This window comes from Scyliorhinus torazame, chromosome 6 (genome assembly GCF_047496885.1).
Source record: "Scyliorhinus torazame isolate Kashiwa2021f chromosome 6, sScyTor2.1, whole genome shotgun sequence".
NCBI classification, from domain to species: domain Eukaryota; kingdom Metazoa; phylum Chordata; class Chondrichthyes; order Carcharhiniformes; family Scyliorhinidae; genus Scyliorhinus; species Scyliorhinus torazame.
In genome coordinates this window covers 25,079,452-25,101,887 of record NC_092712.1, presented here as the reverse complement: position 1 = coordinate 25,101,887, position 22,436 = coordinate 25,079,452, and the positions used below count along the sequence as shown (strand labels likewise).

Sequence of the window (22,436 nt, the reverse complement as noted above, 5' to 3'; positions counted from 1 at the left end):
TGGCAGGGAAGGTAGTGCAATGTTCCTCCTGCAGAATGTTTGAGGTGAGGGACGCCGTCATTGTCCCTGCTGATTTCATCTGTGGGAAGTGCACCCATCTCCAGCTCCTCAGAAACCGCGTTAGGGAACTGGAGCTGGAGCTGGATGTACTTCGGATCATTCGGGAGGCAGAGGTGGTCATAGATAGAAGCTTCAGTGATGTAGTTACTCCGAAGAATAAAGATAGATGGGTGATGGTGAGAGGGGCTGGGAGGAAGCAGTCAGTACAGGGATCCCCTGTGGTCGTTCCACTTAGTAACAAGTATACCGCTTTGGATACTGTTGGGGGGGGGGGACTTACCAGGGGTAAGCCATGGGGTACAGGTCTCTGGCACAGAGTCTGTCCCTGTTGCTCAGAAGGGAAGGGGGGAGAGGAGTAGAGCATTAGTCATTGGAGACTCCATAGTTAGGGGGATAGATAGGAGATTCTGTGGGAACGAGAGAGACTCGCGGTTGGTGTGTTGCCTCCCAGGTGCCAGGGTGCGTGATGTCTCACATCATGTTTTCGGGATCCTTAAGGGGGAGGGGGTGCAGCCCCAAGTCATGGTCCACATAGGTACCAACGACATAGGTAGGAAAAGGGATGGGGATGTAAAGCAGGAATTCAGGGAGCTAGGGTGGAAACTTAGATCTAGGACAAACAGAGTTATTATCTCTGGGTTGTTACCCGTGCCACGTGATAGCGAGATGAGGAATAGGGAGAGAGAGCAGTTGAACACATGGCTACATGGTGCAGGAGGAGGGTTTCAGCTTTCTGGATAATTGGGGCTCATTCTGGGGTTGGTGGGACCTCTACAAACGGGATGGTCTATACCTGGACCAGAGCGGTACCAATATCCTGGGGAGGAAATTTGCTAATGCTCTTCGGGAGAGTTTAAACTAGTTCAGCAGGGGCTTGGGAACCTGAATTGTAGCTCCCGTATACAGGAGGTTGAGAGTAGTGAGGTCATGAGTAAGGTTTCAAAGTTGCAGGAGTGTACCGGCAGGCAGGAACGTGGTTTAAAGTGTGTCTTCTTCAATGCCAGGAGCATCCAGAATAAGGTGGGTGAACTTGCTGCATGGGTTGGTACCTGGGACTTCGATATTGTGGCCATTTTGGAGACATGGATAGAGCAAGGACAGGAATGGTTGTTGCAGGTGCTGGGGTTTAGATATTTCAGTAAGCTCAGGGAAGGTGGTAAAAGAGGGGGAGGGGTGGCATTGTTAGTCAAGGACAGTATTACTGTGGCAGAAAGGATGTTTGATGAGGACTCGTCTATTGAGGTAGTATGGGCTGAGGTTAGAAACAGGAAAGCAGAGGTCACCCTGATAGGGGTTTTCTATAGGCCTCTGAAAAGTTCCAGAGATGTAGAGGAAAGGATTGCAAAGATGATTCTGGATAGGAGCGAAAGCAACACGGTAGTTGTTATGGGGGACTTTAACTTTCCAAATATTGACTGGAAACGCTATAGTTCGAGTACTTTAGATGGGTCTGTTTTTGTCCAATGTGTGCAGGAGCGTTTCCTGACACAGTATGTAGATAGGCCAACGAGAGGCGAGGCCATATTGGATTTGGTACTGGGTAATGAACCAGGACAGGTGTTAGATTTGGAGGTAGGTGAGCACTTTGGTGATAGTGACCACAATTCGATTAAGTTTACTTTAGTGATGGAAAGGGATAGGTATATACCGCAGGGCAAGAGTTATATCTGGGGGAAAGGCAATTATGATGCGATGAGGCAAGACTTAGGATGCATCGGATGGAGAGGAAAACTGCAGGGGATGGGCACAATGGAAATGTGGAGCTTGTTCAAGGAACAGCTACTGCGTGTCCTTGATAAGTATGTACCTGTCAGGCAGGAAGGAAGTGGTCGAGCAAGGGAACTGTGGTTTACTAAAGCAGTCGAAACACTTGTAAAGAGGAAGAAGGAGGCTTATGTAAAGATGAGACATGAAGGTTCAGTCAGGGCGTTCGAGAGTTACAAGTTAGCTAGGAAGGACCTAAAGAGAGAGCTAAGAAGAGCCAGGAGGAGACATGAGAAGTCTTTGGCAGGTAGGATCAATGATAACCCTAAAGCTTTCTATCGATATGTCAGGAATAAACGAATGACTCGGGTAAGAGTAGGGCCAGTCAAGGACAGTAGTGGGAAGTTGTGCTTGGAGTCCGAGGAGATAGGAGAGGTGCTAAATGAATATTTTTCGTCAGTATTCACACAGGAAAAATACAATGTTGTCGAGGAGAATACTGAGATTCAGGCTACTAGACTAGAAGGGCTTGAGGTTCATAAGGATGAGGTGTTAGCAATTCTGGAAAGTGTGAAAATAGATAAGTCCCCTGGGCCGGATGGGATTTATCCTAGAATTCTCTGGGAAGCTAGGGAGGAGATTGCTGAGCCTTTGGCTTTGATCTTTAAGTCATCTTTGTCTACAGGAATAGTGCCAGAAGACTGGAGGATAGCAAATGTTGTCCCCTTGTTCAAGAAGGGGAGTAGAGACAACCCTGGTAACTATAGACCAGTGAGCCTTACTTCTGTTGTGGGCAAAATCTTGGAAAGATTTATAAGAGATAGGATGTATAATCATCTGGAAAGGAATAATTTGATTAGAGATAGTCTACACGGTTTTTTGAAGGGTAGGTCGTGCCTCACAAACCTTATTGAGTTCTTTGAGAAGGTGACTAAACAGGTGGATGAGGGTAAAGCAGTTGATGTGGTGTATATGGATTTCAGTAAAACGTTTGATAAGGTTCCCCACGGTAGGCTACTGCAGAAAATATGGAGGCATGGGATTCAGGGTGATTTAGCAGTTTGGATCAGAAATTGGCTAGCTGGAAGAGACAAAGGGTGGTGGTTGATGGGAAATGTTCAGACTGGAGTCCAGTTACTAGTGGTGTACAACAAGGATCTGTTTTGGGGCCACTGCTGTTTGTCATTTTTATAAATGACCTGGAGGAGGGCGTAGAAGGATGGGTGAGTAAATTTGCAGATGACACTAAAGTCGGTGGAGTGGTGGACAGTGCGGAAGGACGTTACAAGTTACAGAGGGACATAGATAAGCTGCAGCGCTGGGCTGAGAGGTGGAAAATGGAGTTTAATGCAGAAAAGTGTGAGGTGATTCATTTTTGAAGGAATAACAGGAAGACAGAGTACTGGGCTAATGGTAAGATTCTTGGCAGTGTGGATGAGCAGAGAGATCTCGGTGTCCATGTACATAGATCCCTGAAAGTTGCCACCCAGGTTGAGAGGGTTGTTAAGACGGCGTACGGTGTGTTAGATTTTATTGGTAGAGGGATTGAGTTTCGGAGCCATGAGGTCATGTTGTAGCTGTACAAAACTCTGGTGCGGCCGCATTTGGAGTATTGCGTGCAATTCTGGTCGCCGCATTATAGGAAGGATGTGGAAGCATTGGAAAGGGTGCAGAGGAGATTTACCAGAATGTTGCCTGGTATGGAGGGAAGATCTTATGAGGAAAGGCTGAGGGACTTGAGGCTGTTTTTATTAGAGAGAAGAAGGTTAAGAGGTGACTTAATTGAGGCATACAAGATGATCAGAGGATTGGATAGGGTGGACAGTGAGAGCCTTTTTCCTCAGATGGTGCTGTCTGGCATGAGGGGACATAGCTTTAAATTGAGGGGAGATAGATATAGGACAGATGTCAGAGGTAGGTTCTTTACTCAGAGAGTAGTGAGCGCGTGGAATGCCCTGCCTGCAACAGTAGTGGACTCGCCAACACTAAGGGCATTCAAATGGTCATTGGATAGACATATGTGTGGTGTTGGGTGCTCTGAGGTACAGACGAACCAACACGGTTGTGATTGGTACAACGCAGTTTTATTCCAACTAGTTATTTACACATCTGACTTGGTACTCAGCACGTGGTGACTGTGTGAGTGTCTTGTTAATGAGGTCCTGGCCTTGTCCTGTCTCCAGATGGACTGGCCAGCAGGTGTCGTGTTTCTTGTCTTATACTGTGTCTGCTCTTGTCTGTGATTGGCTGTCGTGTTATGTGTGCTGATTGGTCTGTTGGTCTGTCTATCAAGATGTGTGTGTTGTGATGTGTGTTTGAATATCATGACAATATGGACAATAAGGGAATAGTGTAGATGGGCTTTAGAGTGGTTTCACAGGTCGGCGCAACATCGAGGGCTGAAGGGCCTGTACTGCGCTGTAATGTTCTATGTACAGATAACACTAATAAAGATTGATTGGATTTGGATTTTGTTTATTGTCACGTGTACCGAGGTACAGTGAAAAGTATTTTTCTGCGAGCAGTTCAACAGATCATTATGTACATGAAAAGAAAAGAAAATCAAAGAAAATACATAATAGGACAACACAATGTAACTGCATAACCATCGGCATCGGATGAAGCATACAGGGGTTGTGTTAATGAGGTCAGTCCATAAGAGGGTCATTTAGGAGTCTGGTAACAGTGGATTGATTGATTGAATGTCATGGGGTGGTGGTTAGATCCTCTCTTGTAGGAGATGGACATTGCCTGGCACTTGTGTGGCACGAATGTAACTTGCCACTCGTCAGCCCAAGCCTGGATATTGTCCAGGTCTTGCTGCATTTGGACACCGACTGCTTCACTATCTGAGGAGTCACGAATGGTGCTGAACATTTGTGCAGTCATCCGCAAACATCCCCACGTCTGACCTTATGATGGAAGGGAGGTCATTACTGAAGCAGCTGAAGATGGTTGGGCCTGGGATACAATCCTGAGGAATTCCTGCAGTGATATCCTGGAGCGGAGATGATTGATCTCCAACCACCACAACCAACTTCCTTTGTGCCGGGTATGACTCCAACCAGTGACTGCTTGTGTGGAGTCTGCATGTTCTCCCCGTGTCTGCGTGGGTTTCCTCCGGGTGCTCCGGTTTCCTCCCACAGTCCAAACATGTGCCGGTTAGGTGGAGTGGCCAGGATAGATTGCCCTTAGTGTCCTAAAGGTTAGATGGGGACAGTGGGTTGCGGGGATAAGGTGGAGGTGTGGGCTTGGGTAGGGTGCTCTTTCCAAGGGCCGGTGCAGACTCAATGAGCCAAATGGCCTCCTTCTGCACTGTAAATTCTATGATTCTATGATAACAGACACAAAAACAGACACAAAACTGGACAATCACCGCAGGTTTGACAGCATCTGTGGAGAGAGAAAGAAGGGAGCTAATGTTTCGAGTCCGGATGACTCTTTGTCAAAGCCAGGAACATTTCAACGGAAATGTCCGTAATCACATGAATTTTACATAGCTGCAAGCAGACTCGAGTTGGAGCATTCTCCCTCCTGCTCGCAGCACCACTGACCGGACTGATTAAGAGCACGTTGGATCAGCTCCATTGCAAACGGAAAATCAGAGATTTGCAACTAAAGACCAGCCCGAGGATCTTATATTATAGAATCATAGAATTTACACTGCAGAAGGAGGCCATTTGGCCCATCGAGTGTGCACCAGCCCTTAGGAAAGAGCACCCTATTTAAATCCACAGCTCCACCTTATTCCCGTAACCCAGCAAATCCACCCAACCTTTTTGACACGAAGGGCAATTTAGCATGGCCAATCCACCTAACTGCACATCTTTGGACTGTGGGAGGAAACCGGAGCACCCGGAGGAAACCCACGCACACACGGGGACAATGTGCAGACTCCACACAGACAGTGACCCAAGCCTGGAATTGAACCTGGGTCCCTGGAGCTGTGAAACAACTGTGCTAACCACTGTGCTACCCCACTGAAGGGGAGGGATCCATGGTTCCAGTAGCTCTGAACAATTAACAAAATTCACATTCTAATAAAACCCTGATTACATTAAGTTTCTTAAAATGCTTCGCCATTTCACAGAGCAGAGAAAAGACAGGAGCTCTACTAATCGCTTATTGCCACAAGTCGACTTCAATAAAGTTACTGTGAAAAACCCCTAGTCACCACATTCCGGCGCCTGTTCGGGGAGGCCGGTACGGTAATTGAACCCGCGCTGCTCGCCTTGTTCTCCATTACAGACCAGCTGTTTAGCCCAGCTCCATTCCCCATCAAAATTTACTTGCTGGAATGAAACAATGTCAAACCAACTGTGGGAGAACATCACTACAGTCCGTCAACGTGAGGATAAATACAAATATATCCAGAAGTGAACCAGATTCCTCATGCTCCACTGCTATCTTAAATAGTCGCACCTCCCAATGTGAAGCAATGCAATGTTTTCCCATTGCTCACTCCATATATCAATGTTGAGCTGAGTATAGTTTGCTCTGCCTTTAGATCCCATATAGCACAAGGCATGTTCTCCCCCAGTAATCCAGTCCAAGTAGCTATTATTTTATCTTAGGAGCTGCTTTATGAAGTTTACATTTTATTGTTACATTTCAGATGAGCCTCAATCCTCAGGTGAAATAAATTCCGCTCTTTAATTCCTCCTGGCCACAGACACTGAAGACAAACATTGTCAAGCTCAGGGGAAATGCAGAACGGTTCTGGGAGCACCCCAACCCCATGGCCACTGTGCTTATCATAGAATTTACAGTCCAGAAGGAGGCCATTCAGCCCATCGAGTCTGCACCGGCCCCTGGAAAGAGCACCCCACTTAAGCCCACACTTCCACCCTAGCCCCGCAACCCAGCAACCCCCCACCCCCAACCATTTTTTGGACACCCAAGGGCAATGCAGCCAGGCCGATCCACCCAACAGTGCTTCCTGCACTGCGGCGATTAGTCTTTCCCCAGCTCGCGGGCCCGCTTTGTTGCAGCTTCGACAGCATTCATTACAGTGCAGCGCAGGTTTCCCTTCTCCAGCTCATACAGGCCGTGGATGGTTGTCCCTCCTGGTGTGCAGACATCATTCTTCAGTTTTCCTGGGTGTTCCCCTGTCTCCAACATCATTTTCGCAGCTCCCTAAGGAAAAGATACCAGACAAATAGAAGAAAATAAACTATTAAACTATATTTTATCACAACTATACTTTATGGCTCTGTCTGTATTTTCAGTGGAAACTATGCAAACATATCACACTAGAATGATGGAATAATATTTCTAACAGAATATTATTTCAATGGAGATAGCCTATAGAATGCTGCAGTGCAGAGGGATCTGGGTGTCTGTGCTTAACACCTGCATATGGGCAGCTGATTTCAAACCTGCTGCACGTGCTGCTTTAAAAAAATGTTTTGTTCATTTACGGGATGTGGAACATAGAACAGTGCAGAAGGAGGCCATTTAGCCCAGCGAGTCTGCACCGACCCACTTAAGCCCTCACTTCCACCCTATCCCCGTAACCCAATAACCCCTCCTAACCTTTTTGGACACTAAGGGCAATTTATCACGGCCAATCCACCTAACCTGCACGTCTTTGGACTGTGGGAGGAAACCGGAGCACCCGGAGGAAACCCACGCAGACACGGGGAGAACGTGCGGACTCCGCACAGACAGTGACCCAGCGGATAATCGAACCTGGGACCCTGGCGCTGTGAAGCCACAGAGCTATCCACTTGTGCCACTGTGCTGCCCTTTAGGCCAGCATTTATTGCCCATCCCTGGTTGCCCGTCAGAAGGTGGTGGCGAACTGCCTTCTTGCAGTCCTTCAGGTATAGGTACACCCACTGTGCTGTTAGGGAGGGAGGTCCAGGATGTTGCCCCAGTGACAGTGAAGGAACGGCGATATATTTCCAATCCAGGGTGGTGAGAGGACCTCCAAGTGGTGGTGTTCCCAGGTATCTGCTCCACTTGTCCTTCTAGATGGTAGTGGTTGTGGGTTTGGAAGGTGCAGCTTAAGGAACCTTGGTGAGTTCCTGCAGTCCACCTGCCACTGTTCGTCGGTGGCGGAGAGATTGAATATTTGTGGAAGGGGGAAACAATCAAGCGGGGCTGATTTGTCCTGGTTGATTTCGAGCTTCTTGAGTGTTGTTGGAGCTGCACTCATCCAGGCAAGTGGAGAGTATTCCATTACACTCCTGACAACCTTGTAGATGGTTGATGGGGGGGGGGGGGGGGGGGGGGGGGAATCAGGAGGTGAATTGCTCGCTGTAGGATTCCTAGCCTTTGTCCTGCCCTGGTACCCACAGTATTAATGTGGCTGGCCCAGTTCAGTTTCTGATCAATGGTAACCCCCAGGATGTTGATTGTGGGGATTCAGCAATGGTAATGCTATTGAATATCAACGGGCGAGGGTTAGATCCTCTCTTGTAGGAGATGGTCATTGCCTGGCACTTGTGTGGCACGATTGTAACTTGCCACTTGCCAGCCCAAGCCTGGCTATTGTCCAGGACTTGCTGCATTGGGACACCGACTGCTTCATTATCTGAGGAGCGCAAATGTTGTTAAACATTGTGCAATCATCCGCACACACCCCCACTTCTGACCTTATGATGGAAAACAGGTCATAGAGGTTTACAGCATGGAAACAGGCCCTTCAGCCCAACTTGTCCATGCCGCCCAGTTTTTATCACTGTCATTGATGAAGCAGCTCAAGATGGTTGGGCCGAGGACACGCCCCTGAGGAACTCCTGGAGTGAAGTCCCGGAGCTGAGACGATTGATCTCCAACCACCACAACCATCTTCCTTTATTTTTCATAAAATCCCTACAATGCAGAAGGAGGCCATACGGCCCATCGAGTCCGCACCGACCCCTGAAATGAGCACTCTATTCATATCCAATTCCCCTCTATTCCCGTGCCCTAAACTGCACATCAAGGGGCAATCTATCATGGCCAGTCCACCTAACCTGCACAATTTTCGAATTTGGGAGGAAACCGGAGCACCCGGAGGAAACCCACGCAGACACGGGGGGAACGTGCAGATTCCACACAGTCACCTGAGGTGGGAATCGAACCCGGGTCCTTGGCGCTGTGCGGCAGCAGTGCTAACCGCTGTGCCGCTGTGACGTGTTTGGTCCTTGGCAAGACCACAATTGCAGTGCAAAGTACAATTCTGGTTGCCACATTATATTTTTTAAAATACAGGCTTTGGAGAGGCACATGAAAGATTTACAGAAATTGTGTGAAGAATGTGAGGTTCTGTCTTTCTGGAGAGGATTAATCGCTTAGGTGCCTTGTCTTAAGGAGAGAAGGCTGATAGAGGTGTTTAAAATTCTGGAAAGATTTGATCGAATGGAAACTGAGTATGGGGAAGAGCAAAACTAGAGACCATAAATAAAGGATAGTCACCCAGAAATCCAATAGGGGACTCAGAGTGGTGAGAATGTGAACTCGCTGCCGCAGGGTGTGACGGAGGTGAATAGTATAGATACGTTTAAGGGGGAATTGTGGGAGGAAACCGGAGCACCCGGAGGAAACCCACGCAGACACAGGGAGAACGTGCAGACTCCGCACAGACAGTGACCCGAGCCAGAATTGAACCCGGGTCCCTGTTGCTGTGAAGCAGCAGTGATAACCACTGCAGCTGGTTTAGCACACTGGGCTAAATCGCCGGCTTTGAAAGCAGTCCAAGGCAGGCCAGCAGCACGGTTCAGTTCCCGTACCAGCCTCCCCGAACAGGTGCCGGAATGTGGCGACTAGGGGCTTTTCACAGTAACTTCATTTGAAGCCTACTTGTGACAATAAGCCATTTTCATTTTCTTTTCCGTGCCGCCCTCCAAGCCGATAAGTTTATCGACATTTTGTTTCTCCCTTCAGGTTTTCTCCCCTCCTTTCCAAAAGTTAGAAACTCAAACTGGGGTAAAGTAAAGTCTTCACAGTGCCAGACAACTCACTCACTTCACATACCTTCTGCTGCCCCACCCAGCTGGACACTCTTTCTATGCAAGTCTGAAAGGTGAGTGATATTGGACTGCAGGGGCATCACAGTTTAAACCCCTTTCTGTCCTCCCAAGCTAAGGGGAATTGCATTTTGATCCGGAGCAACCGATATTCCATCCAAACCAAGGACCATTGAGACTATTGTAGCACCCGACCAGCGAGATCAAGTAACTCTGTACAGACTAATAACTGAACCCAGGCTGCTATCTTGTTTATGTAAGTCATAGCAAGCTATGAATATACTCACTAACTTGAGGGAGGAGTCAACTCAACTTCAAAAATGACTAAAGAAGTGTCACCTACCAGCAGCGTGTGTGCTACAAGTTTCTTTGACAAGTTATATGGCATTCCCATTTTGACACCTCCCTCTGCCAGAGCTTCAGCAAACAGGTAAACCTATGGAACGAGAAAGAGGAAACTTGCATGAATGTAGCACCTTTTACAACCTCATATCGTCCAATTGTTCTTTACAGCCAATGAAGTCACAACCACAAGAGTCCCAGAGGACCATAGGCTGTTCTCCCCTTTGAGAGAGAGCTGACGGGTGGTGGTTTAACCCGAGGGCCACCACACCTCAGGCGAAGGACCAGGTTGAGAAGGTGGGGCCTTCATGGTAACCTCAGCAGGTGGGGGAATTGAACCCACGCTGTTGCCGTCACTCTGCACCAGCTATCCAGTCAACGGAGGTAACCAACGTCCCAGCCAATGAAGTAGTCTTAAGTATAATGTAATGCAGGAAGTGCAGCAGCCAATTTGTGCACAGCAAGCTCCCACAAACAGCAATGTGATAATGACCAGATAATCTTTTTTTTTTGAAGATGTTGATCAAAGGATAAATATTTGCCAGGTATTTGAGGGAGCTCCCCTGCTGTGTGCTGAAATAGCGCTTCTGTAATGGGGAAGGGAGGAAAGAAATTGCTTGCAGTTATCTCTACCAAATAGCTGGCATAGGCGCAGTGGGCTGAATGGCCTCCTCCTGTTCTCCTTGTTCTGCTCCTTTCCCAAGACACCTTAATCTTCCTTGAATACGCTCTATACAAAGCTCGATCACCACATCACACCAAACAAGTGCCACCTGCAACCTCTTTCCATATCAGTGTCAATTATTGGATACTTAACATCAATGAGTCATCTAATTGGAATATCTCTCAACCCGTTCCTTAATAGTCTCCCTTGCTTGGAGAGAAAAAAAAATATTTGGTAAATATTGGTTTCCCCAGAAAAAAGAAAATTACAAGAAACTCAAATACACACACAATTTTCCCCCTTATTTTTTCATTTTTCTGGAAGGAAAAAAAAGTCACAGGAACAAGCACCCTTCGTGGCAATATCCCCTCTTTTCGTAAAACAATCGGACAATTGATAGCTACTGTCGACCCATTTAATTTTTGCTATCTCCCCTCTGTCCAACATCTGCTTCAAACGTGCGATGTCTATCCTTAACCTTTTCTCATTCACACTTTTGTCGAGTGCACATTTTCCCACAGGGATTTATTGTCAATGTGACACTCAATGGGTATGTTACCCAAATCCCAAAATTTCTGTCAATGTCTGGGATATATAAAAAGCCATATCCACCGCCTCTACAAGGCTTAATGTCTCAGCAGCCAAAGTGCTGTTAACCACTCTTTATTTTCTTTGTTTCCCACACAAGAGGGCAACATTTACCATTGTTCCCCAAAAGGAAAATTATAAAACCTCCTGTGCTTGAAACCCCATCACATAAATTTGCATAGGACGCATCACTATAAACTATGAGTTTCAAGTGCCTAAGATCACCTAAAACCGGTAACCTTAAAACACACTCCTGCATTTTTAGTTTGACCAACGCTTTATTTGCTCTCATTATGTCTTCCACTTTCGGATCGTTAATTTTTGTACTCAACTCTAAGACATCAAAACTAGCATTCAGTCTAGTCTGTCTACCTAACCAATTCAGTTGCCCAATTAAACTTTGCAGTTGCTCTTTTTCCATCTTTGAAACCATTGCGTTTTTTTGTGAAACTCGGCCATGACTAATTGATATTGCGCTGATGCTTTCCAAATAAGATTGCTGACATAAAGTTGCCCCTAACTTAGTCTGTCCGATTTCCAGTCCAATATATTTAAATGCTCCGGAAGCCTGACTTCCAACACTGAATTCTTTCCTCAACACAGAGATTAAAATAGCTTCGAAATCACTAGACCCAGCCCACAAAAAATCATCGACATGCATCATAAAGATGCCAGAAAGATTTCCTTTATAGTGCCAATAAAACATTGCCAGATCTGCTTTCAACTGGCAACAGCCTAACTTTAACAAAACTGACCTTACCGAAAAATACCAGACTCTAGATGCATCATTTAAACCACAGACACATTTGTTCAACTTCCAGAGTACCCCTTCTGTGTTAGCTGCCTCTTTAGTAGGATGGAGAAAAATGTCTCTCTGAAGCTGTGCCCCCGCAAAAAGGCAGCTTTTATATCTATAGATTTGCATTCCCATGCCTTTGTGGCTAATAGAGCCAAGAAGATCTTTAAAATAACCTTTCCTGCTGTAGGTGAATCTACCCTTAAATCCTGATCTTCTAAGTTTTCTTCAAATCCCCTTGCCACAAGCCTGCCCTTTGCCTTATAAGTTCCATCCGGAAGAACCTTTTCCGTGCAAATCCATCTGTCGGATAGAGCTCTTTGTCCCCTATCCGGTACTTCTGTGTACATAGAACATACAGTGCAGAAGGAGGCCATTCGGCCCATCAAGTCTGCACCGACCCACTTAAACCCACACTTCCACCCTATCCCCGTAAAATGAACGTGTTGCCGTGATTTCTGTTTATTTTCCAAGTCCTGCCGATTTTCCTTACAAAGGCATTTTTTAGAGAAATTGAAGGAATGATTACCTCGTTCATATGGGGAGGGAAGGTGGCCAGAGTTAGAAAGGTACTGCTACAGAGGGGAAGGCAGGCAGGGGGTTTGCGTCTTCCGAACCTGATGTGTTACTACTGGGCGGTGAATGTGGAGAAGGTGCGGAGCTGGGTCAGAGGGGTTGTTTCCCAGTGGGTCAGAATGGAGGAGAGTTTGTGCAGGGGGTCGGGATTGAAAGCACTAGCAACAGCGCCGCTCCCGATGGCCCTGGGGAAATACTCAGGGAGTCGGGTAATAATGGCTTCATTGAAAATCTAGAGGCAGTTTCGCCAACACTTCAAGTTGGGGGCAGGGTCAAGGGAAATGCCGATTCGGGCGTACCACAGATTTGAGCCAGAGAATTGGGAATGAAATTTTCGGAAATGGGAGGAGAAGGGGATTAAGACATTAAAAGATTTGTTTCTTTGGGGTCGGTTTGCAGGATTGAAGGAGCTTGGAGCGAAGTATGGACTGGAGTAGGGGGAAATGTTTATATAAATGGAGGTTCGAGACTTTGCCAGGAAGGAGATACATAGTGTCCCAGTAGAGCCGGCCTCCACATTGCTGGAGGAGGCGCTGACGACAGGGGGTCTGGAGAAGGGGGTAGTGTCAGCGGTTTATGGAGCTATGCTGGAAGAGGAGGAGGCACCACTGGAAGGGATCAAAGCAAAGTGGGAGGAAGAGTTGGGAGAGGATATGGAGGAGGGGTACTGGTGTGAGGTGCTCCGGATGCTCCAGAGAGTGAACGCCTCCACCTCGTGCATGAGGTTGGGGCTGATACAGCTGAAGGTGATATATAGAGCACACCTCACAAGGGCGAGGATGAGCCAGCTCTTTGAGGGGGTAGAAGATGTGTGTAAACGTTGCGGGAGGGGGGGCACAAATCACGTTCATATGTTTTGATCTTGTCCAAAGCTGGAGGATTACTGGAAGAAGGTTTTTAGGGTAATTTCTAAAGTGGTGCACGTGAAACTGGACCCGGGCCCGTGGGAGGCCATATTTGGGTTGTCGGACCAGCCGGGGTTGGAAACGGGTGCGGAAGCAGATATTGTAGCCTTCGCCTCATTAATCGCCCAAAGGCGGATCCTGTTGGGATGGAGATCAACCTCTCCACCCTGCGCCCTGGCATGGCGGGAGGACCTGCTGGAATTCTTGACTCTTGAGAAGGTCAAATTTGAACTGAGGGGAAGGATGGAGGGGTTCTACAATTCATGGGCGTTATTCATTATGCAATTTCAAGAATTGGATAACATTGAACATTAGTGGGGGGGGGGGGATTTGGAGGGTTGGGGAAGGGGGACTGTGTTATACGTTTTGCTGCTGTTGTATAAAGAGTCAAAGGTTCTGCTCCTTTTCCACAAACACCTTTAATTTACTTCAACAGACTCTGCACAAAACTCTAACATCACATCACCTGACACAAAGGCCACCTGAAGCCTCTTTACATATCAGTGTCAATTATTGGATACTTAACATAAACGAGACAACTAATTGGAATGTCTCTTAACCCATTTTTTTTCCCTTCCCCCCCCCAACCCATTTCTTAACAGTCTCCCCTTCCTTGGAGAAAAAAAAAAATTTGGTGAAAACAAAATTACAAGAAACTCAAAAACACACGTGCAATTTCCCCCTTTCTTTTTTTTTCATTTTTGAAGATTAAAAAAAACAGTCACAGAAACAGGCACCCTTCATTAACAATATCCAAAAGTTTCTGTGAGCTAGCCCCTCTTTTTGTAAAATAGTCTGACAATTGATAGCTACTGACGACCCATTTAATTTTTGCTATCTCCCCTCTGTCCAACATCAGCTTCAAACTTGTGATGTCTATCCTTAACCTTTTTTCATTGACACTTTTTGTAGAGTGCACATTTTCCCACAGGGATTTATTGTCAATGTGACATTCAATAGGTATATTACCCAAACCCACTAATGCCAAAATTTCTGTCGCTATCTGAGATATATAAAAGGCCATATCCACTGCCTCTACAAGGCTTAACATCTTAGCAGCCAAAGTGTTTTTGACCACTCTCATTATTTTCTTTGTTTCCCACACAAGAGTGCAACATTTACCATTGTTCCCCAAAAGGAAAATTCTAAAACCTCCTGCGCTTGAAACCCCATCACATAAATTTACATAGGGCGCATCACTATAAACTATGAGTTTCAAGTGCCTAAGGTCACCTAAAACCGGGAACCTCAAAACACACTCCTGCATTTTTAGTTTGACCAACGCTTTATTTGCTCTTATTAGGTCTTCCACTTTGGGATCATTCATTTTTGTACTCAACTCTAAGACACCAAAACTCACGTCCGGTCTAGCCTGTCTACCTAACCAATTCAGTTGCCCAATTAAACTTTGCAGTTGCTCTTTTTCCATCTTTGAAACCATTGCATTTTTTTGTGAAACCCGGCCACGACTAATTGATATTGGGCTGATGCTTTCCAAATAAGATTGCTGACGTAAAGTTGCCCCTAACTTAGTCTGTCCGATTTCCAGTCCAATATATTTAAATGCATCGGAAGCCTGACTTCCAACCCTGAATTCTTTCCTCAACCCAGAGATTACAATAGCTTCAAAATCACTAGTCCCACCCCACAAAAAATCATCGACATGCATCATAAAGATGCCAGAAAGATTTCCTTTGTAGTGCCAGTAAAACATTGCAGGATCTGCTTTCAACTGGCAACAGCCTAACTTTAACAAAACTGACCTGACCGAAAAATACCAGACTCTAGACGCATCATTCAATCCATATACACATTTGTTCAACTTCCAGAGTACCCCTTCTGTGTTAGCTGCCTCTTTAGTAGGATGGAGAAAAATGTCTCTCTGGAGCTAATTCCCCCTGCAAGAAGGCAGCTTTTATATCTATAGATTTGCATTCCCATGCCTTTGTGGCTAATAGAGCCAAGGAGATCTTTAAAATAACCTTTCCTGCTGTAGGTGAATCTACCCTTAAATCCTGATCTTCTAAGTTTTCTTCAAATCCCCTCGCCACAAGCCTGCCCTTTTGCCGTATAAGTTCCATCCGGAAGAACCTTTTCCGTGCAAATCCATCTGTGAGATAGAGCTCTTTGTCCCCTATCCGGTACTTCCATGTATACCCCAAATCCACTCCAACAATGCAGTTCTTGCTGTTTGGCATCTTTGATAACTTTTTCATCTAACTTATTGGAAGCCACCAAAATCTCACGTGCATGTGGGCTTCTACTCCTATTAGTCTTACTCATGTTCCGAGACTTGATAAACTACGTACCTTCTCCCGCCTGGTATCTTGTTCTGTACTGCTACTGCTTGATCTTTCCCTTCTGCTGTGGGATGTCCTTTCAATAGTTCTCGACCTTTTCCTGCGGACCTGTTCACTATCCGATGTACTATCTGAACTGGCACTGCGTTTCTGTGCCCTCCATTTTTGAACTTCGTGTTCCCAATCCATTGTCTTGACTCCCTCCCCTGAATGCTGTACATTCAACCAATGTTTATACTTTCCAGTGGCCTTCCCTGCTCTACTAATAACAGTTGCATCCTGCCATTGACGAGACCCTTCAGGCAAGTATGTCACTTTTGTACCAACTTTTGGCAGTTGTCCTTTCGGAAAAATGACCTGTTCTAAATCATCAGAAGTGTTGTGTTCCTCTACAGAAACCCTGTCTGTATCAGTTAACTGGTCCTCATAGTTCTGTAACACGTGCGTACCAGATGACCCTGGTTCCTCGTCATGTCTGTCTGTTCTGTCTAAATTTGAAAATTTGTAATCTGTACCCATTATCCTTGATGAATGTACTCTAACAGTCTGATTGCCATGTTGCAAAATAATTGTTTTGCCATCTATGCCTATGATCTTCCCTGGGCCTTTCCATTAATTAAAACTGTCTCTCTTATAGTATACTATGTCTCCTTGCTGAAAAACGGTATTTGATGGCTATACATTATGCCTTAAAGCTCTGCGAATTCTTTCAGAGGCGTCTGCTTCCAAAAAAGCTTTTCTACTGTAGAGCTAATTATAGTCCCTTCCCAAGCTGGAAGCTGGTCATCCAAAATGGACGGAATTTTAGGATTTCTACCAAACACGGATTGATAGAGACTATAGCCCCCAACCATCTGCAACAAATTCTTTGCATGTACCGCCCATGCTAAGGCTGAAATTGACTTGCAATTTCATCTATCTGCCAACATTTCCAGAGCATGTCATCTAGTACAGCATGGTTTCTTTCACACACACCATTACTAAATGGACTTTCCCCAACCATATTCATAACTGTGATATTCACGTTTTCACACATATCCCTAAACTCATCATTAGCAAATTCTCCCCTGTTGCCCATAAGGAATTTTGCCGGTGGGCCCATTCCTGTCCCTATCCATTTTTCCACAATCTGATCCAGGATTACTCTCTTGTTTTCACTTCGTACAATGGTTGATTGACTAAATCTGGTCGCTAAATCTACAAAATGCAAAATAAATATATTGTTAGCTTTATCCCAGATCTTAAGATTCATGGCCACAATGTCGTTAAAATCCCTGGCCAAAGGTAGGGTTACTAGCAGTCATGATGGTGTCCTTCTGTACTTCCTACAAACCTCACAGCGATCACTAACCTGTTCTATCAGTTTAGTATAGTCTTCATCCCTTACCCGTGCATCCTTCAATAAATTTTTCAGCCTCCGAGGAGACGGATGTGCAAATTGCCGATGCAGTTTTAATACAACAATCTTTTATCAGCTAAAGTCCCATTTCCAGCTGCCAATAACCCATCCTTAACAACTGCACCAGAAATATTATTTGTCAGTAATGGAATACAATAGTGTCCCGACTGTGTAAATTGTAAGTCCACCGTTTTTCAACAACAGTTGCCTTATCATGTTCCATATCCAGTTTAATGTGTGCTTTCTTCATCGACGGTCTGCTCAGAAGCAAAGGTATCTCATTTGATACATCTGTGCTAATGAAATGATTCACTCCGGCAATATTGCAAGGGATCACCACTCTTTTCAGCGACTTCAGAGTATTATCATCCCCAAACCTGAAACTTGTGGAACTTTCAAATTCCTTAACCTTGTTACGATTTTCAGCATTCAAAGAGTCCAGGTAACATTTTAACCAGTCAATTCCACACACAGTAGATGTGCAGCCACTGTCCAATACAGCACAATTTTCTTCTAAAATTTAGAGTACCCAATTATTTTTTTTCCAATTAAGGGCCAATTTAGCGTGGCCAATCCACCTACCCTGCACATCTTTGTGTTGTGGGGGCGAAACCCACGCAGACACGGGGAGAATGTGCAAACTCCACACGGACAGTGACCCAGGGCCGGGAGTCGAACCCGGGTCCTCAGCGCCGCAGTCCCAGTGCTAACCACTGCGCCACATGCCACCCAATACAGCACATTTGAAGGATTCGGCAACCAACACTCTCATTACCAGAGTAAAACTGCTCGTTAATAGGACAATGCCTTCTTACTGGTCACAAACTTTTTCTCTTCCAATTCTTCGATGTCATGTGCAGCTTCAAACACTCTATTATAACCTGTTGGACAGTTTATAGCAGAATGGTATTGAGAGTCACACTGAAAACATCAAATTATCGTACCCCGGGCATTTCTGGGGTTTATTTTCCTATTACCATTCTCCATGTCCCTCGTCCTGTTACAGGTTTTAAATGGGTTTCTGTCCTCAATTTCTGAGTCCCGATCTCCTTCCATTCTCTCGTAACCTGCTTGTCGCTGTACGATCTCACCATCCTGTCAGTAGTGTATCTTCCATAGTCTGCTTTATTGCTGACTGACCCATTTGTGTCATAAGAGCCAGAGGAATGAAATGTTTCCCCAGAAACTTCTTTAAGGCTTCTATCATCTGATCGAATAAGGTATGATTATCTGCAAACTTAATTCATGTCAAAACCAGGAGCCTATCCATATTGGTCACTCTAGCACAGACTTTTGTAGTCTGCTAAATTCCATTATATAGTCCTCAATCAGTGGGCAGCACGGTAGCACAAGTGGCTAGCACTGTGGCTTCACAGCGCCAGGGTCCCAGGTTCGATTCCCGGCTTGGGTTACTGTCTGTGCGGAGTCTGCCCGTTCTCCCCGTGTCTGCGTGGGTTTCCTCCGGGTGCTCCGGTTTCCTCCCACAGTCCAAAGACGTGCAGGTTAGGTGGATTGGCCATGCCCTTAGTGTCAAAAAACGTTGGGAGGGGTTATTGGGTTACGGGGATAGGGTGGAAGTGAGGGCTTAAGTGGGTCGGTGCAGACTCGATGGGCCGAATGGCCTCCTTCTGCACTGTATGTTCTCAGTTCGAATAGCGATATCCTCTGTTTTCCGAAATCTATCAAATTCTGACCAGGCTTCATACACACTTAACAAGTCATCTTTTCGATGAATCTTACCCTTAAAACGCAATAGGGTCTCCAGACCTTCTTCTGAGTCTAACTGTTCCAATTCCAGTTCAGAAAACACTTTGCTTTGGATTTACTCTCATAGGGTAGAGAAAGAGCCAATGCCATACCTTGTTTCCTCTTTCCCAAGGCCACGTAACAACTGCACTTCCCCATTGGTCATACCTTTCAGAAAATAATGGTGGATAGCCATATCAGGACATCTTTATTCTAGGTTCAGCCATCTGTATATTTTTTTCTTCTTCTGGAAAAGCTGTATCTTTCAACACTTTACATTTGCACAGTGACCATCCTCTGCTACCACTGTGAGCTTCTGGCTGCTGTTCAGTAAGGAGTCAAGAGTACTGCTCCTTTCCCAAGGCACCTCTATTTTCCTTGAACACTCTCTATACAAAGCTCGATCACCACATCACACCAAACAAGTGCCACCTGCAACCTCTTTACATATCAGTGTCAATTATTGGATACTTAACATCAATGAGACATCTAATTGGAATGTCTCTTAACCCATTTCTTAACACTCCTCATTCCATAGTTACAATTCCTGATCACCATCCAGCGAATGCAGATTTCAGATTAAAGCGATTTGGTATTGCTGTGACGCTTTTTGAAGGGTACTCAGCCGGTTGAGTCCTGTGTTTCTTCGCAGCCTTCAACACTGTAGTGATCTGTACATCTGTACATACATCTGCACATACACCAGGGACTACAGACAGATGTAACAGCCACAGCATCACTAGAGGGCAGCATCAGAGACGGGTACAAACAACAAAGAACACGGAACAAAGAAATGTACAGCACAGGAACAGGCCCTTCGTCCCTCCAAGCCCGTGCCGACCATGCTGCCCGACTAAACTACAATCTTCTACACTTCCTGGGTCCGTATCCCTCTATTCCCATCCTATTCATGTATTTGTAAAGATGCCCCTTAAATGTCACTATCGTCCCTGCTTCCACCAACTCCTCCGGTAGCGAGTTCCAGGCACCCACTACCCTCTGCGTAAAAAACTTGCCTCGTACATCTGCTCTAAACCTTGCCCCTCTCACCTTAAACCTATGCCCCCTCGTAATTGACCCCTCTACCCTGGGGAAAAGCCTCTGACTATCCACTCTTGTCTATGCCCCTCATACTTTTGAAGACCTCTATCAGGTCGCCCCTCAACCTCCGTCGTTCCAGTGAGAACAAACCGAGTTTATTCAACCGCTCCTCATAGCTAATGCCCTCCATACCAGGCAACATTCTGGTAAATCTCTTCTGCACCCTCTCTAAAGCCTCCACATCCTTCTGGTAGTGTGGCGACCAGAATTGAACACTATACTCCAAGTGTGGCCTAACTAAGGTTCTATGCAGCTGCAACATGACTTGCCAATTCTTATACTCAATGCCCCGGCCAATGAAGGCAAGCATGCCGTATGCCTTCTTGACTACCTTCTCCACCTGTGTTGCCCCTTTCAGTGACCTGTGGACCTGTACTCCTAGATCTCTCTGACTTTCAATACTCTTGAGGGTTCTACCATTCACTGTATATTCCCTACCTGCATTAGACATTCCAAAATGCATTACCTCACATTTGTCCGGATTAAACTCCATCTGCCATCTCTCCGCCCAAGTCTCCAAACAATCTAAATCCTGCTGTATCCTCTGACAGTCCTCATCGCTATCCACAATTCCACTAACCTTTGTGTCGTCTGCAAACTTACTAATCAGACCAGTTACATTTTCCTCCAAATCATTTATATATACTACAAACAGCAAAGGTCCCAGCACTGATCCCTGCGGAACACCACTAGTCATAGTCCTCCAATTAGAAAAGCACCCTTCCATTGCTACTCTCTGCCTTCTATGACCTAGCCAGTTCTGTATCCACCTTGCCAGCTCATCCCTGATCCCGTGTGACTTCATCTTTTGTACTAGTCTACCATGAGGGACCTTGTCAAAGGCCTTACTGAAGTCCATATAGACAACATCCACTGCCCTACCTGCATCAATCATCTTTGTGACCTCCTCGAAAAACTCTATCAAGTTAGTGAGACACGACCTCCCCTTCACAAAACCATGCTGCCTCTCACTAATACGTCCATTTGCTTCCAAATGGGAGTAGATCCTGTCTCGAAGAATTCTCTCCAGTAATTTCCCTACCACTGAAGAAAGGCTCACCGGCCTGTAGTTCCCTGGATTATCCTTGCTACTCTTCTTAAACAGATGAACAACATTGGCTATTCTCCAGTCCTCCGGGACATCACCTGAAGACAGTGAGGATACAAAGATTTCTGTCAAGGCCTCAGCAATTTCCTCTCCAGCCTCCTTCAGTATTCTGGGGTAGATCCCATCAAGCCCTGGGGACTTATCTACCGTAATATTTTTTAAGCCGCCCAACACCTCGTCTTTTTGGATCTCAATGTGACCCAGGCTATCTACACACCCTTCTCCAGACTCAACATCTACCAATTCCTTCTCTTCGGTGAATACTGATGCAAAGTATTCATTTAGTACCTCGCCCATTTCCTCTGTCTCCACACATAGATTCCCTTGCCTATCCTTCAGTGGGCCAACCCTTTCCCTGGCTACCCTCTTGCTTTTTATGTACGTGTAAAAAGCCTTGGGATTTTCCTTAACCCTATTTGCCAATGACTTTTCGTGACCCCTTCTAGCCCTCCTGACTCCTTGCTTAAGTTCCTTCCTACTTTCCTTATATTCCACACAGGCTAGGTTCTTCAGTTCCTGCCTAATATTGTTATAATTAGCCTTCCCCCAATTTAGCACATTCACCCTAGGACCACTCTTATCCTTGTCCAGCAACACTATAAAACTTACTGAATTGTGGTCACTGTTCCCGAAATGCTCCCCTACTGAAACTTCTACCACGTGGCTGGGCTCATTCCCCAATACCAGGTCCAGTACCGCCCCTTCCCTAGTTGGACTGTCTACATACTGTTTTAAGAAGCCCTCCTGGATGCTCCTTACAAACTCTGCCCCTTCTAAGCCCCTAGCACTAAGTGAGTCCCAGTCAATATTGGGGAAGTTGAAGTCTCCCATCACCACAACCCTGTTGTTTTTACTGTTTTCCAAAATCTGTCTACCTATCTGCTCCTCTATCTCCCGCTGGCTGTTGGGAGGCCTGTAGTAAACCCCCAACATTGTGACTGCACCCTTCTTATTCCTGATCTCTACCCATATAGCCTCACTGCCCTCTGAGGTGACCTCCCGTAGTACAGCTGTGATATCCTCCCTAACCAGTAGCGCAACTCCGCCACCCCTTTTACATCCCCCTCTATCCCACCTGAAACATCTAAATCCTGGAACGTTTAGCTGCCAATCCTGCCCTTCCCTCAACCAGGTCTCTGTCATGGCAACAACATCATAGTTCCGAGTACTAATCCAAGCTCTAAGTTCATCT

The 22,436-nt window shown here is 46.0% G+C and overlaps 1 protein-coding gene across 2 annotated transcripts in view; it reads right to left on the bottom strand.

The window, feature by feature from the left end:
• Positions 1 to 5,549: 5,549 nt before the first annotated feature.
• LOC140424720 (pyrroline-5-carboxylate reductase 3-like) overlaps positions 5,550 to 22,436 on the bottom strand; it is a 38,566-nt gene continuing 21,679 nt past the window's right edge. The window contains exons 5-6 of one of the 2 annotated variants that reach the window (XM_072508039.1): positions 10,063 to 10,155; positions 5,551 to 6,900 (exon numbers count right to left, since the gene is read on the bottom strand). In XM_072508039.1, coding sequence (XP_072364140.1) covers positions 6,718 to 6,900; positions 10,063 to 10,155 — 276 coding nt within the window. In that variant the 3' untranslated portion in view covers positions 5,551 to 6,717. Of the gene's footprint in view, positions 6,901 to 10,062; positions 10,156 to 22,436 lie in introns of both variants that reach the window. The other variant, XM_072508040.1, reaches the window with a different exon arrangement.